Source organism: Epinephelus fuscoguttatus, linkage group LG6, assembly GCF_011397635.1.
Source record: "Epinephelus fuscoguttatus linkage group LG6, E.fuscoguttatus.final_Chr_v1".
In the NCBI taxonomy this organism is placed as follows: domain Eukaryota; kingdom Metazoa; phylum Chordata; class Actinopteri; order Perciformes; family Serranidae; genus Epinephelus; species Epinephelus fuscoguttatus.
In genome coordinates, this window is record NC_064757.1 from 10,055,308 (window position 1) to 10,072,468 (window position 17,161).

Consider the following 17,161-nt stretch of genomic DNA (forward strand, 5'->3'; position numbering starts at 1 on the left):
ATGGACCTGCATTTGTATAGCCCCTTTCTAGTCATTCGACCACTCAAAGCACTTTTTTTTTTACACTATGAGTCACATTCACCCATTCACACACACATTCATACACTGGTTGCCGAGGCTACCATACAAGGTGCCATCTGCTATTCAGGTATTAACACACACTGACACACCGATGGAAGCATCATCTGGAGTAATTTGGGGTTCAGTACTGTATCTTGCTCAAGGATACTTAAACATGCAGACTGGAGGAGCTGGGGATCAAACCGCTGATCTTCAGATTGGTGGACCTCCCGCTCTACTTCTGAGCCACAGCCAGAGACCTCTCAGCTCTGATCGGTTGTTTTCGTTCAGCCACAGTGGATTCTAGCAAATGCCATTAGAAGCACTATAAGAAGGTAGAGGACCATGATTTTGTTCACAGATTATTTGTCTATTTATATCATGCCCTGCTGTGTGGGTGTAATGTCAGTTTTAGTAAATATGACAAGTTATTTTTTATAAAAGTTGCCATCTACAGCTTGAAAGCATATTATAATCCCAAAGGTCTCCCAAGTTCAAGCTCAAGTAACTTTATTTGCCAGTTGCACAAGTACATTATAGGCACATTGGAAGTCTTCCAGTTTTCTCATCCCCTCTGCCATTTTTAGTGCTATTATTTTATTATGTTATTATTTAGTTGGACAACATTGGGTGCTGTTACTGTGGAGCCCTGGTGTCCCACTAACCTTGAGAAAATGATGATGTCATGTTTAAGGGATTTGAGTTCCTTCAAATTAATTTACCTTGAATTAACACCAAGACCATCATGGTCTTCCTTTATTCCGTTGCCCTACTTCTGAGATCCTCCCACTCGCAAACTGTTCAGAAAGCACTGTCCATAGATTCAGCTGGCCAATGTTCAGGCAAACACAGCCAAATTCTGCAACAAGCAGAGCTTGAAATGCCACTCTATTTTTTGCCCTGCTGAGCATTGTGATGTTGTTCTGTTTGTTAGTCTGTCTGTTGAACACTTTAGATTGGAGCAAAATATCTTTACCACTGTTGTACAGGTAAAATTGTCTTTAAATTAACCGCTTCATCCTCTTGAGGGTCGCGGGGGGGCTGGAGCCTATCCCAGCTACATCGGGCGAGAGGCAGGGTACACCCTGGACAGGTTGCCAGTCTATCGCAGGGCTGACACATAGAGACAACACTTTAGATCGGAGCAAAATATCTTTACCACTGTTGTACAGGTAAAATTGTCTTTAAATTAACATAAATATTTTCATCCTTATTAATTTTGCCACCCCTTAACAGTTTCAATTTTAGTTATTCATTCATTAGTCAAGTTTATTTCAATTTGTACAGACAGAAAATCAAGAACATGGAAGTGCCAATTTCCTGAAATATACTGAGCACATTCCTGCCCCTTGAAGGTTGAAATCTTTCCATTTTGGACATACCATGAGCTTTCCTCTTGTGCTATCTTCAAGCCAAAATGTCAACTTTGCACATGAGACATCCCATAATCAGCTGCAGACTGCAATAAGACTTGCTGACAGCATATGTTTTATTTTTAGCCACACTACTGGTAAGACTGTAAGAATACTTATACTTTCAGTATGTTGTTTGTTGTGTCAATTATTTTGTATTATGAGGTTTGTTTCATCATATAGGAGCACTGTAGCCTCAGATTGTTAGCCTCGTTCAGTTGTGAATGTCTCTTTTTGTATCTATATTAACTATAAATATACATAGCGAATATTAGGTGGCATTATATACTCTCTTCAGACTGGGAAAAAATGGATCAAAGGTTATTTTTGACAGTGTAATAATGGCAGCATTTGAGAGTGATGCTCTTTTTTATAAGCACCCATTCTTCTTGCTAAGATCATATCTTCACATAGATAACATTTAGTTTAGCAATATGACAACGTATATTGTGGGACTATGGACATTTGTCAGTTGTAATAGATTTTATTATACTGTTTCTACTGAAATAGCTAACCTTTCAATATTTTTGGTTGTATTAGACCATTGTGGACATGTTTTAAATCAGTGGATATTCCTTTCAGACTGCCAAAAGACATTTCCACCCGGTTATTTAATTTATAAATATTTTGTCAATCGAATTACCTGCAATATCACACTCGAGGGAGTGCTGCTGTGATTATCTTCGGTGTATCTTCGAGTATCTTCATTCATTCATTCATCTTCTAACCGCTTCATCCTCTTGAGGGTTGCGGGGGGGCTGGAGCCTATCCCAGCTACATCGGGCGAGAGGCAGGGTACACCCTGGACAGGTCGCCAGTCTATCGCAGGGCTGACACATAGAGACAAACAACCATTCACGCTCACATTCACACCTACGGACAATTTAGAGTTATCAATTAACCTAGTCCCCAATCTGCATGTCTTTGGACTGTGGGAGGAAGCCGGAGTGCCCAGAGAGAACCCATGCTGACACGGGGAGAACATGCAAACTCCACACAGAAGGGCTCCCACGCCCGGGATCGAACCGGCAACCCTCTTGCTGTGAGGCGAGAGTGCTAACCACCACACCACCGTGCCGCCCTCTTCGAGTATCTTCTACAACCAAATCACTTAGTACTTCAGCATGGCCTTGAGTGTGATATTGCTTTTATACATCAGTTCTACAAACACCATTTATTAGTTAATAGTAATGAGTGACAACAAGTTATAAATTGTTTGTTTATTTGATAATTTATTTGGTTTCATCAGCATAAATAGTTCTGCAACTGGACTTGGACGAGACTGTTACCACAAACATTCCTACACACTAGCTTGCTACTTTGCGTAGGTCCACACGTTACCTCAAGCCAGCTACTTTGTATAGTTGCTGCTACTTTGTGCAACCAGTGAAATGTCTGTTGACAGTTGCCGTGCTGGCATGTGTGATTCATATGAGTGAACAGCTTAATCAGACAGCATGTTGGAACACACCTAGGGGTTTGCAGTGAAGTATCCACGCTTCTATACTTCTCCTCGTCCTCTTCTGATGACCATTTGTAATTAAGTTGAAATGTTATTTGTGGGAACATGCTCATTTTTGTGGTGCAAGGTTTCTTTCAACAACCATTAAGAAGGCTAAGTAATGGTTTTAAAACACCTGTAAAACTGAGTGGTACATGCATAGTTAAAAGTCTTAGTGAGGTTGTACTCGACATCAGCACTCGTGGAATTCATCTTGTCCAATTGCTTTGTTGGAACTAACTGTTGTATAAATCTATATATATTGCAGTTTTATCTATATCAGTCACCCATATGTGATTTCACTAAAAAAGTAATTACATATAAAAACTGTGAGTAAACCAACTTCAGGTGGATTCACGCTCCACAGCATCTCTGCTGCTCAGTCTGTTTCATAGAAAGAGCGGATGTTCCTCTGTATTTTGTACCACCAGCGCACAGTAAATGTTACGTTCATATTGTCAAGGAAATTGTGGGACTGATTTACTGCCTCTTTAACTGGGCCTTTCATTTGCTGAACACCCACAGCCTTCACAAATTAGTATTGAGCAGTTTGTATTCAGCAGTGTTGAGGATGCACAGTTCCGGATGTGATTTACGTCAGGTCTGCAAGTCGCTCTATAGATTGGGACGACAGACAAGTAGTGTAAATATAGAGGCTTGCCGGATCACCACTGTATCCATTTCAGTGTTGACTTCCTCGCCCCGCCTTAAGTATTTAGTTGCTGCTGTCAGTCCCCTGCCTCGGGGGAGCAGAAACACTGAGTCAGTGCAGAACAGACAGCTAATTTATGGACTTAAAAGCTTTGCCTCTTTTCCCCCTGCCACCTGGAAGTTCTGCGTGGTACACGTGTTCCCATGAGAGCTGAGAATAAGGCGCTCTTACAGGCAGCCTCACCAGCCTTTAACCCTCATTCCCTTACAGCTTGCACTGTAGTCATGGCTGATTAAGGGAACAGACCAGTGCTGATGAAATGATTAGCGTGCTCCTTGCTCTGATTTGCTGCCTGGGTTAAACAAGCAGCCTAGAAATCATGCTAAAATGATTACTGCATTATATCACTAACCTAGATATCTGCGTCATGTAATAATGCAGCAGTTGAGTTTAGACTGTGTGGGGTGTTTGGTCAAGTTTTTGTGTGGATGAGTAATAATATGCACAATGTTATGTATATGCACAATGTAAGCAAGATACTTTTATATGTATAAATTGCAAAATTAATGTACATTTACTGCATACATTGAGTGTACATCACAATACAGTAAGGGTGCCTTTCCCAGACCCCTTTACGCAATCTATATGTCAACTGTGTTAAGGCTTAGAAACCTGAATGCTGTATGTTGTAACTTGAATACACAGTATACATGCACTTCATTAAAACTAATGTTTCGCTGATGCCAAATTAGTAATATCTGTTGTAATTCTTTAAATAAACCTTTTTACTTGGTTGATTTATTTTGGGTGCAGAGTGGGTGCTCTGTATATTTTCCTCTCTTTAAGCTGGCGGCCTGAGTATCCTGCTAACTTCCTGCAGGTGATCACAGATTTGGAGGAACAGCTGACCACACTGACTCAGGAGAATGCCGAGCTGAACCGCCAGAACTTCTACCTGTCCAAGCAGCTGGATGAGGCTTCTGATGAGAGAGAGGACCGGCTGCACCTCAGCCAGGATGTGGACAGGCTGCGTCGAGAGGTGGCCGACCGAGAAATGCACCTTAACAACCAGAAACAGGTACCGGGCTGCTGTGTGTGCACGCATGCGTGTTTGTGTTTGTATGTTCTTTCCTTGCTCATATGGGTTTCCTTCAATAGTCCAAAGAAAGGCATGTCAGGTGGGCAGGAAATGCTCCCTCACCCAAAATTGGTATGTTGTATTGATTATTTCAGCTGATACTTTTCTCTCTCTTGGTCAGTTATAAGCCAGTCATCTTGTCAGACTCCATTAATAGTGAACAAAATGTAGTTTGTTTAATTGTTCTTCATCCCTGTACTGTAGTTAAAGTTATCTTGTTGAGTTTTTAACCACCTGTAGCGATATGGTTGGCAATATGATATGATGACAGTGTTTTTACATGTGGATCCCTATTTTGTTAGTTCTCATGCACAAGTATGCAGGTGACGTGGTACACATTCCTGCCAATAGTTGGGTTTCCATCCAAATGTATTGCAAATTTTAACTGGATTTTCAGAAATTTTGCAAAAGAAAATGTGAATTAATGTGCTTTTCATCCACTAATGTCATGTGAATAATTGAAAATCTAATATTAACAATTGTGTGCTCCTAGAAGAGTTCTGGTAACAGCCCTGTGAATACATAAGCATGTTAAAAGCCATCCAGAGGTGATGAGAGCCACCAGTGACCTATGCAATATTGGTACATCATCATTTATTCAATGAATCTGTTTTAGTTGCACCTTGTTGTATTCACTGTTTATCGATACACCAGATTTTTTTTCAGAGGGGTTTACACCCTAACGTGGCTCAAAATTAAACATGGAAACACTGTAGTCTTCCAACTATTCATTAGCTATAACACCTCAGACGGCCTCCAGTCTGTCAAGAAGTAATGACACAAACAATCAAACACCTGACATTTGAACCCAGTTTTTTAGTAACACTGCTTTCTATTGAGCTAACCACTGTGGTCTAGTAAGCTTCAAATATCTGCATGAAAATGTCACAAAATATCAGCTCTCATTAGTTGGGCATTTTTCAGAAAAAGAAAAGGAAACCCACAGTTTTCTGTCGTCTCAGACAGTTGTACTGCTTCCTGTAGTTCAGGTCCCTTCCCCCTGCCCACTTCCAACTCACAGCCAGTCAGTCAGACACCAGGCTTCCACTTACCCACATTATGTGATATCTCCACAGTACCTTTGACAGGTGACCTAGACATCTTTCCAAGCTCTGACAGTGTTAAGTGTAAATCAGGCAGCAGAAACCCAGGGAATATTTTAGTATTGTTATGTGCTGTATTCTGGATGCAGCGAGAGCGCGAGCGAGGAGGCTGTGTGATGTGTGTGCTGCCCCTGTGGGAGGATATGTGTGTGGGTGTCCAGTAGCGCTCTCGGTCCTGCTGGTTGTGTAACCAGCGATGGAAGTCATAGACGAGGGATGGGGTGGTGTGTGGGAGGGATGTGTCATCCCCATCACTCCCAGGTCGTGTCAGCTGTGGAAGCGTTGGACTTCAGAGGGCCGTGGTGTTGCTGCAGCACCAGCATAGGCTATATTTGTCTCCCAATGCTTTGTCTAAAGCAGTGCGTTGTAAGACATAAAACACAGCACTTTGTGTAGGCCTGTGAATAACAAAACGTTCTGTGTCCAAACCTGTCATGTAAATAACTCCGCACGAGTACTGATGATGTTGTAATTACAGTTTGTGAGTTATTATTTCAAGGTTCTATATATGATATTCTGAACATTAATATAGCAGCAAAGTATTTGCTATTTAAAGATATAGTGGAGTAATGGCATCCTGAGCAGAGAATGACGTAATGCTCCTTGTATTTGTGTTATAATTTGAGCCTCTCTGCTCTTTGTTTTTGTAGCTGGGCTGGCCACATGTGCATGTTAGCTCTTCCCTTTGAAACTGTTGGCCATCCTTGTGTTTATAAAGAGAATGACCTCCCACACAGCATAGTCAAAGCTAGATGCCAGAGTGAAGTTTGAAGCGTTCAGCTGCAGGTGACCTTCCTTACACTTTGGCTTCCCAAAGCATATTTTATTTTGTGTTTTAGGTAGCTAGCATTAGCAGGATAACTAACAAGCTAAAAATGCATGGATTTAGGTCAATCAGCAAATAGCTCCTTACCAACCTGAATATGTTACTAATGTACCCAAGATCACTCTGTCCTATAAAAAACACCCAACAAAATAAAAGACAAGATGTACATCCTCTTCCTTGCCTGGTGTTCCTACCTCATTATTTGCCAAAAGGGTTATTTTATTCCGTTGTTTGTCCCATTGTATGCTCAGGGGCTGTTTCTGTTTTTCCCAACTAATGACTATAAATAAAGATGGACGCTGCGTCTCCATTCACACTGTACAAAAATGAAGCCAAAATATCATGGATACAGGTGCTACCATCTTACACTGGTGACATCGTTTGGAGTCAGAGTCTGTGCAGTAGTAATCGGGAAGTGCAGCCACAGAGCTGTGGCCGACGCGCCCATTTGTTTTGGTGTGAAATGCTTGTGCTCTTGTGCTACCATCAAATGCTCTTCAAAAGCCCCTGTGCCTGGGACTGGGATTTATTTTAGTTATGAGGCTCTTTCATGGTGCTATGGTTGACATGAATTTTATGCCTGACATGCAGCAAAGAAGTTACTGTTAAGATAACTTTTAAACACACTCTCCTTTCTCCCGATGGCCTGTGACCAACAGGTTCTGGTGGTAGAAAGATGTTATGTGTTTGTGTGATGTCATTTGATGCTGATTACTCATGTGAAAACTCTCCTAGCTATCCAGGGCCTTACTTGCATTGTTACTGCTAATAGTGATCCCTTCATCACAGCCTCTTAGTAGGCAGCATTAAAGAGCTGAAAGCCATAGGGTGACAAAGGTAGCATGTAACATTAGTACAATTTTAAGGTACTTGAAGTTTACATGAGTGCTTCCTTTACATATACAGTATATGCTTCCTTGTAATTTTACTCCATTACACTCAGTACTACACTTTTTATTCCACTACATTTTTTCACAGCTATGGTAAGAAGTTAACAGGCAAATTTGACAAATAGATATTACATGCAAAACATATGATCAGTTTCAAGGTGAAGTTTAACTACTCAACAGAAAATAACATAGCTGAAATTAGCTCCTTGACAACTAGCTGCAACACTAAAATTCTGCCTACATGGCAATGCAACACTGATAATAATTAGACACTATAATATACACCGATCAGCCAAAACATTAAAACCACTGATAAGTAACATGAACAACATTGATCATCTTACATACAATGCAATGTTCTGCTGGGAAACTTTGGGTCCTGGCATATATGTGGATCCCACTTGACATGCTCCATCCAACCAAACACCGTTGCAGACCAAGCAAACCCCCCATTATGGCAACAACAACAACACTTCCAGATGGCAGTGGCATCCATAGCAGGACAATGCGCCATGCCACACTGCAAAAACTGCTCAGGAACGACCCGAGGAACGTGACAAAGAGCTCAAGGCATTGACCTGGCCTCCAAATTCCACAGTTCCCAATTTGACTGAGCATCGGTGAGATATGCCAGTACCCCAGACATGCTGCCCATCCATGGTGGGGCCTCTATGGGTTGGACATAGCTCTGACATGTTAAGGTATGGACATAGGAAGTCAGGGATGCCCCGTGGTGTCTGGCACCAGGGTCTTCACGGCAGATCCTTTGAGTCCTGAGGGTTGCGAGATGACGAGATGAGTTTGCTTGGTCTTTGAGTGGGGAGTGTCAAGTTGCATCCACATGTATGCCAGGAACCAAAGTTACCCAGCAGAACACTGCATTGTAACAAGATGATAAATGTTGTTTACTTCACATGTCAGTGGTTTTAATGTTTTGGCTGATTGATATAAAATATAACAATGTACTGACATGTCCATTTCCCTGCAATAAGTACTTCTCTTTTAACACACCACAAGTACATTTTGATGAAAGTACTCCCTGTAGTAAATGTATTTTTAAATTGTTATACTGCATCTTTATCTTAGTAGCAATATTGCTTCTTTTACTTAGTATCCTTACAAAGGATCTGAATACTTCTACTATTGTGCCATGGCCAGGTGACAAAATCCCAAGCTGGGTGGCAAATAGCACTTTGTCACTGCCACCCAAAGAACTTCCAACTGTCCTAAGAGGAAGAGGCAGTCCACGAAGGGATTTCCCAAACCCATCTGAGAGAATATAAATCTACCACAAGATCATTGTTCATAATCAGCAAAAATTCTTACACCAGTTAACTCTTCCTATTATATAATAAGGCCAATGTGGAGAGAAATGTTCATTTCTTAAAGCAGTGAATGAGCCGTAGTAGCTTTTTAGGCTATGTGATAATCTTTTGACAACAGACATCCTCAATGTCAGAACTTTCAAAGCTGTTGAACTGCATTTCTCCCGTTATCTCTCCTTAATACAATTGCCTTATTACTGAGTATGAATGACAACTTGAGGTATTGAGTTGTGCCCTTGGTATCAAAGGTATTTCTCATCTAAATCCTGTTTTGTACTAGAACCTGGAGACACTTAAGACCACGTGCACCATGCTGGAGGAGCAGGTTCTGGAGCTGGAGACCCTGAACGATGAGCTGCTGGAGAAGGAGAGACAGTGGGAAGCCTGGAGGGCAACACTGGAGGAGGAGAAGAACCAGGCTGAGAGGAGGACCAGGGACATCCAGAGACTGCTGGACACAGAGAAACAGAACAGGTTACAATCATACCTACACTGTATCATTACAAGAGTGTGGACATGTATTTACCACATTGAAATTTGTGTTAAGTTTGCCTTGCAATTCTACATCCATCTAGGGTTGTGCATTTTTGTTACTGAAGATTACTGGACAAACAGACATGTTAACAGCACATATTTTGTCATGCCACTGAAACTCAATAGACATCAGAGGTGAAAGACTTTTTCCACTCATAATGGTTTCAATGGTCCACAATATAATTTAACCGCAAGACATGTAACACTTTGAGAAAGGGTTATAAGTTTCTTTTTCTACATAACTTTTTGTTTTTTTGCTCTGAATATTGCTGTTTGCTATCAGTATTGGATCAGCTCCCTCCGCCTACACACGCTGAATGCAACAGGTTTAGGAATATTCTCTAGGGTTTGTCAAAAGGTATTCTGGGAAATATATGAAATTATTTTCTGAGTTGGTGTAGGCAGGGTGTGTGATGAGAACTGGGTACCCAACAAGCAAATTTGAAACACAGAGAACTGTATATGTTTATATATATGTGTGTGTATACAGTATATATGACTCTGAGAAAGTACAAGTAGCTCGGTTATGAAAGCTTTATCAAGTTTTCTTTTTAAGTGTGTAAACAATCTTACCCATGCTGGACTTAGTCCATGTGTTAAGAAAACAATACCAATAGAAGAGTCACCAGGGGATCAGGAAGTGGCAACTGCAGGGTGGCACAGTGAATTTAAAACGCAAACTGATCTGAAAACATTAATGAAAAGGTCAAACACCAGCTGAAATGATTCCTGATGTCTGATAATGCACTTGTGTACACACACAAACACGTACATGTGGATAGAGGACCACACACACATAGATAAGTATACACGCATACTCATAAAGTCTACATGCATGTGCGTTCATACAGACACACATACTCACAAAATTATGGACATACACATCCATATATTGCCATGAATTAGGCCACATACACATGTGCATATATATGCAACACTTAAAATGATTGTAATGTGATATCAGTGTTGATATTTTTTTATAAATGATGATGTTATCATGTCACGTGTGAGAATGTCACTATTTATTATGTACTCAATTTAACTAACTAATGTACTGTGGTAATGTTGACATGATGAAATGCCTAGTGAGGGACAAGAATCACAAAATAGCCTTTGCTGGAAATCAAAATGCAATACATCTGTTTCATGTTATTGTTGTTATATGTGTACACACACATACACACACACCCACACCCACACACACACACACACGCACACACACAAACACTGGCACATGACACTGGGTTTATTTTACTGTATTTGGTTCAAATAACAACTGTTACAAAAAAGATAGCTGAACTACAAAAGCATGCACTTCAAAATAAATAGTGTAAACAATAGTTTGCTGTGTGCTCTAGGCTTCGTTCAGAGCAGCGCAGCTCAGAGTCTCGCCAGGCTGTGGAGCAGGCAGTTAAGGAGCACAAAGCTGAAATCCTGGCCCTGCAGCAGGCCCTTAAAGACCAGAAACTCAAAGCTGAGAGCCTTGCCGACACTGTAAGCATTTCCACACTGGTGAATAAGTATTTTACTTTACAGTATTTTGTCTGGTTAACAGATGTTACAACAAACTCATCCTGCTTTCTCTTCTCAGTTGAATGATCTGGAGAAGAAGCATGCCATGCTGGAGATGAACGCCCGCAGTTTGCAGCAAAAGCTGGAGAGTGAGAGGGATCTGAAGCAGAGGCTGCTGGAGGAGGTATTCTGTATCATCCCATTGATTTCCATTGTTTTCTTGATGTTTAAAAGTTTTCTTGGTGCATGTCTGCTCCAAATGAATTACCAGAATAGAAAAATGAACATGATTTTCAGTTTGTGAAGTCATAGCCGTAACAAAGGTCAATCCAAGCTGAAAAGTTTAGCTGGTGCCATCACTGGAAGCAATCATTTGTAAGAAGCACAAGTCGCGAAGTCACAGTATCTAGATGATGATGTAACAGCTGTTTTACATCCACAGCAAGAGAAACTGCAGCAGCAGATGGATGCCCAGAAGACGCACATCTTCCGTCTGACCCAGGGGCTGCAGGACGCTCTGGACCAGACTGACTTGCTGAAGACTGAAAGGACTGACCTGGAATACCAGCTGGAGAACATCCAGGTGCTGCTACACACACATACACACACATACACATATCCACAGAAAAAAAAACAACTTAAAGATTATTGGGCACGCACATGTAGACCTGCTGGATTTTCTGTCATTTGTCATCTTGTTTCTCCCTCACTGTTCTGTCACTTTGTTTTAATAGTGAAAGACACATAAACAGAAACACGCCCCCGCACTCTGTTTTCTCCCCTAGCATATACTCCCCTTCTCTCTGTCCTTCTGTCACCCTCTCTGTGTGAAGTAAAGTACTTGAGGAGAAATTCATGGCAGTAGTGATGTTCACTTAGCTCCACCTGCAGGCTGTGTACTCCCATGAGAAGGTGAAAATGGAGGGGACCATCACTCAGCAGACCAAGCTCATCGACTTCCTCCAGTCCCAGGCCCATGGTGGCTCCAAGAAGAAAAAGGTCAGATGGGATTATGTATTTAATTGGATTGAGAATAATTTGTTTGTCTTGCTACGCAGCATTTGAGTAAAAACAGTGGAAACATTTATGGGACAAATTATAAGTCTTTAAAAGTTCTTAGACAAGGATTCGACAAACTTGTGATGGTTTGCATGATACTAAAACTTATACCATATTTACATGCAGGTAAAACAGACAGTTAAGAAGACTGATTGCACGTCTCGATAGCTCAGATAGCAAAGGGACAATGTGACGCTTATGTAATGTATTAGATTTTTTTAGAGTGTCACTAAGTAATATATATTTAGGGAGGGCTTTTGAATTAATATGACAAGTTTAATAATTTAAAAAAAAATCATTTAGAAGGTTAAAGGGGACCTACTATGCTTTTCCATATTTTCTGTCATGTAGTGTTACAGTGTCAAATATAAGTGTGACCAAAGTTTCAAATAATTGTAGGTAAATGTATATACAGTACAGGCCAAAAGTTTGGACACACCTTCTCATTCAATGCGTTTTCTTTATTTTCATGACTATTTACATTGTAGATTCTCACTGAAGGCATCAAAACTATGAATGAACACATGTGGAGTTATGTACTTAACAAAAAAGGTGAAATAACTGAAAACATGTTTTATATTCTAGTTTCTTCAAAATAGCCACCCTTTGCTCTGATTACTGCTTTGCACACTCTTGGCATTCTCTCCATGAGCTTCAAGAGGTAGTCACCTGAAATGGTTTTCCAACAGTCTTGAAGGAGTTCCCAGAGGTGTTTAGCACTTGTTGGCCCCTTTGCCTTCACTCTGCGGTCCAGCTCACCCCAAACCATCTCGATTGGGTTCAGGTCCGGTGACTGTGGAGGCCAGGTCATCTGCCGCAGCACTCCATCACTCTCCTTCTTGGTCAAATAGCCCTTACACAGCCTGGAGGTGTGTTTGGGGTCATTGTCCTGTTGAAAAATAAATGATCGTCCAACTAAACGCAAACCGGATGGGATGGCATGTCGCTGCAGGATGCTGTGGTAGCCATGCTGGTTCAGTGTGCCTTCAATTTTGAATAAATCCCCAACAGTGTCACCAGCAAAACACCCCACACCATCACACCTCCTCCTCCATGCTTCACAGTGGGAACCAGGCATGTGGAATCCATCCGTTCACCTTTTCTGCCTCACAAAGACACGGCGGTTGGAACCAAAGATCTCAAATTTGGACTCATCAGACCAAAGCACAGATTTCCACTGGTCTAATGTCCATTCCTTTTGTTTCTTGGCCCAAACAAATCTCTTCTGCTTGTTGCCTCTCCTTAGCAGTGGTTTCCTAGCAGCTATTTGACCATGAAGGCCTGATTCGCAGTCTCCTCTTAACAGTTGTTCTAGAGATGGGTCTGCTGCTAGAACTCTGTGTGGCATTCATCTGGTCTCTGATCTGAGCTGCTGTTAACTTGTGATTTCTGAGGCTGGTGACTTGGATGAACTTATCCTCAGAAGCAGAGGTGACTCTTGGTCTTCCTTTCCTGGGTCGGTCCTCATGTGTGCCAGTTTCGTTGTAGCGCTTGATGGTTTTTGCGACTCCACTTGGGGACACATTTAAAGTTTTTGCAATTTTCCGGACTGACTGACCTTCATTTCTTAAAGTAATGATGGCCACTCGTTTTTCTTTAGTTAGCTGATTGGTTCTTGCCATAATATGAATTTTAACAGTTGTCCAATAGGGCTGTCGGCTGTGTATTAACCTGACTTCTGCACAACACAACTGATGGTCCCAACCCCATTGATAAAGCAAGAAATTCCACTAATTAACCCTGATAAGGCACACCTGTGAAGTGGAAACCATTTCAGGTGACTACCTCTTGAAGCTCATGGAGAGAATGCCAAGAGTGTGCAAAGCAGTAATCAGAGCAAAGGGTGGCTATTTTGAAGAAACTAGAATATAAAACATGTTTTCAGTTCTTTCACCTTTTTTTGTTAAGTACATAACTCCACATGTGTTCATTCATAGTTTTGATGCCTGCAGTGAGAATCTACAATGTAAATAGTCATGAAAATAAAGAAAACGCATTGAATGAGAAGGTGTGTCCAAACTTTTTCTACTTTGGCTACAAGATGACGTCAGCTTGTGACAGATCTGTCCATGTGGTTATCTGCTCCTCCAGGCACGCTAGTGTTTACATTACTAAGCCTACATTGCTACATGACGCCATATGCTAGCATCAGGGAAACATGTAATCATGGTCACTGATGTTGTAAATTTCTCCCTGATTTCGGATTATATTCCTGCTGGAACATGTCCGGTTGTGTTTAGAAGCTCTTTTTGGTGATTTTTTTAAATGGTGGAAAGTGCTACTATTCCCCGTGACATTCATTGGCCAGCTGCAATGACAGTGCAGAGGCACAGAAATACGGAAGATCCCAGAAGCGCTGGCCAATCAGAGCAGATAGTCTCTGTCTCTTCAAGAGACAGGTACTAAAATTGAGTATTTCAGACAGAGGGTGAATATTGGTGTTCTAGCACAGACAATTTAAGGAAGATTAAGTGTTTTTTGACCATTAGAGCATGTAAACATGGGCTGGGTCACAGGGTGGAAGGCTGAGCAAAGTACTCCAGACATCCCTCTCCCCAGCAATGCTTTCCACAACCACCTGGCTGCTCCCGAGGCATTCCCAGGCCCGATGAGATATAAAATCCCTCCACTGTGTTTTAGGTCTACCCTGGGGCCTCCTACCAGTTGAACGTGCTCGAAATACCTCTAATGGGAGGTGTTCAGCAGGCATCTTGATCAGATGCCCAAACCACTTCAACTGGCCCCTCGACATGAAGGAACAGCAGCTCTACTCTAAACTCCTTTGGGATGTCTAAACTCCTCACCCTACATCTAAGGCTGAGCCCAGCCACCCTTCAGAGGAAATTCATTTTGGCCACTTGTATCCATAGTCTCATTCTTACGGTCAGCTCAGCTCTCTCTTCACCACGACGGTCTGGCGCAGTGCCCGTATCACTGCAGATGCTGCACCAAACCGCTGATCCATCTCACGCTCCATTCTGCCCTCACTCGTGAACAAGACCCTGCGATACTTGAACTCCTTCATTTGGGGCAGTAACTCTCTCCCAATCCAGAGCTGGCAATCCACCATTTTCAGTCAGAGAACCGTGGCCTCATATTTGGAAGTGCTGACTCTAGTAGAAACCTAAAATATGAGTATGAACCTTAAAATGAGCATAATAGGTCCCCTTTAAATTCAGGGCACCCACAAGTGGGTCACTTTATTCAAACCATCATTACAACTTCTACCAGCCTCTTTGCAAATTTCAGAAAAAAATGTAGATCACCACCACATAGAAACTGAGTTCGAGCCAGTGAACAAACCAGTGAACAAAGTTTGGGTTCCTGTGACTCAGGGTCTGTTTGGGCGTCGTCGAGAGGACCTGTTGGCTGCCATGGCTGCTCAGGCCCAGGCTCAGGGTCAGACTCAAGGCCAGGTTTCCCCTGTGCCCCCCATCCAACCGGTGCCTCTGCAGTACAGTGACATGAAGGTTGCTCTGGACAAAGAGCGCACTCGCTGCTCTGAGCTAGAGGAAGCCCTGCAGAAAATGAGAGCGGAGCTACGATCTCTGAGAGAGGAAGGTGAGAGATAGTATGCTACTAACATTACCTCCTCTGAACAACAGTTTACAATTTGCATACACGTGAGTAAAAGATTAATGTAAGTTTAATTATTCCAACGCCAGCACTCCAGTATAAGGATCATGGTAGCTCTGCAAACCCAGCAACAGCACGGCAGCAGATGATTATGTCTGCCATGGTGAAGTCTCCTGAGCACCAGCAGGGCCCGACCAACCTAGCACCGTCCAACTCAGAACGCAGGAAAGTGACTGCAACACCTGAGGGTAAGTAAAGGGATGATGTTTACTGAAGTGCAGCCTTTGCAGACACAGACATGCAGGTTTATATCTTAATACTTGACACATACTGGCCCTCACCTGCACACACATACTGTAGATACACACATGTAATGTCGCTCGCGAAGGATCATTTGTGAAACTCTTACTATCCTTTTTCTTCCACACACCTTTCAGAAAGAAGGAGGGTCACTTTTGAAAGTAAGTTGTCCAAACTCATGGTTTCTGCAGTTTGGTCTCTTATCTCTTCTCTTTTTGCCTCATCCACATTGTTGAAAGGCCAGATTTTAAAAGCTCTGCACTTTTATAAATATGAGATCCCACCAGGCTGGCTGGGTTCAAGCTGAGAAATCTTCGAGTAAATTTTCACCTTCTCGGTGCACAGCTTTAGAAATCTGAAGCATTTATATCAGTTGCTGAAGCTTAACCAATCTGATTTGCAGAACTCCGCTCTGCTCTTTGACTCACAACAATCCCACCTAAACTCCACATCATACACTAACAGAGATGAACCGTGTGATAAACTCTGCAATGCACAAGACGCTGTTTGAACCCACACTGTGAAAATAACTTAAGGCATTATTCAGTCATCTCATTTCTTCTTACAAAACAGCAAAGGTTACCACGACAAAGTTAAAAGGACAGTTCACCCCCGTAGTGCTAATTATCAATTTAGATTGTTTTGGTGTGAGTTGCTGAGTGTTGGAGATAATATAATGTAACTAGATGGCACTTGGCTTGTGGCACTCAAAGCAGTAAAAAATACATTTGAAAAATTCAACAGCAATTTAGAGAAATCATGACATGGTTATTCACAATAATCCATAGATCACGAGCATGAGAGGCTCATGCTCGTGACAGTAATTGTGTTCTGTTTTCCTTGGCTGAGCTGTAACGTTAGCTAGCTCAGTGGTGCTAGGTGAGCTAGCAGTAGATGCCACTTCCTTCTGGGTAGTGATTCGGTTGGCGGATGTAGTATTGTAGAAAGAAAATAGTTCCTACATGAAACTACTCACAGCAAGATCTATTGATTATCATGACTAACCAGGTCATGGTTCCTGGAAGACACATTGCTGTTGAGTTTTTCAAATGTATTTTCTTGGCACTTTGAGCACCACAAGCTGAGTGCCATCTAGTTCCATTATATTGGAGAGAATGCAGACATCTCTACAGCCAATGTCTCCAACACTGTGCAACTCACATCAGAACAATCTAGATTAATAAATGGCACTACGGGTTATTTTGGGATGAACTGTTCTTTTAATCCTGGACAATCCCCGTGTTTGTCTTCATTTTATGTCATTGTAGACTGA

At 41.9% G+C, this 17,161-nt stretch overlaps 1 protein-coding gene across 10 annotated transcripts in view; it reads left to right on the forward strand.

The window, feature by feature from the left end:
* The window catches only part of LOC125890345 (citron Rho-interacting kinase), a 59,172-nt gene that overhangs the window by 26,583 nt on the left and 15,428 nt on the right, over positions 1-17,161 (forward strand). For 4 of the 10 annotated variants that reach the window (XM_049578927.1, XM_049578925.1, XM_049578926.1 and 1 more), the window contains exons 16-24: positions 4,506-4,703; positions 9,188-9,381; positions 10,800-10,935; positions 11,033-11,137; positions 11,396-11,536; positions 11,833-11,952; positions 15,348-15,573; positions 15,678-15,836; positions 16,026-16,049. In XM_049578927.1, the coding sequence (XP_049434884.1) occupies positions 4,506-4,703; positions 9,188-9,381; positions 10,800-10,935; positions 11,033-11,137; positions 11,396-11,536; positions 11,833-11,952; positions 15,348-15,573; positions 15,678-15,836; positions 16,026-16,049 (1,303 nt within the window). The remainder of the gene's footprint in view (positions 1-4,505; positions 4,704-9,187; positions 9,382-10,799; positions 10,936-11,032; positions 11,138-11,395; positions 11,537-11,832; positions 11,953-15,347; positions 15,574-15,677; positions 15,837-16,025; positions 16,050-17,161) is intronic. The other 6 variants (XM_049578928.1, XM_049578932.1, XM_049578934.1 and 3 more) reach the window with 3 other exon arrangements.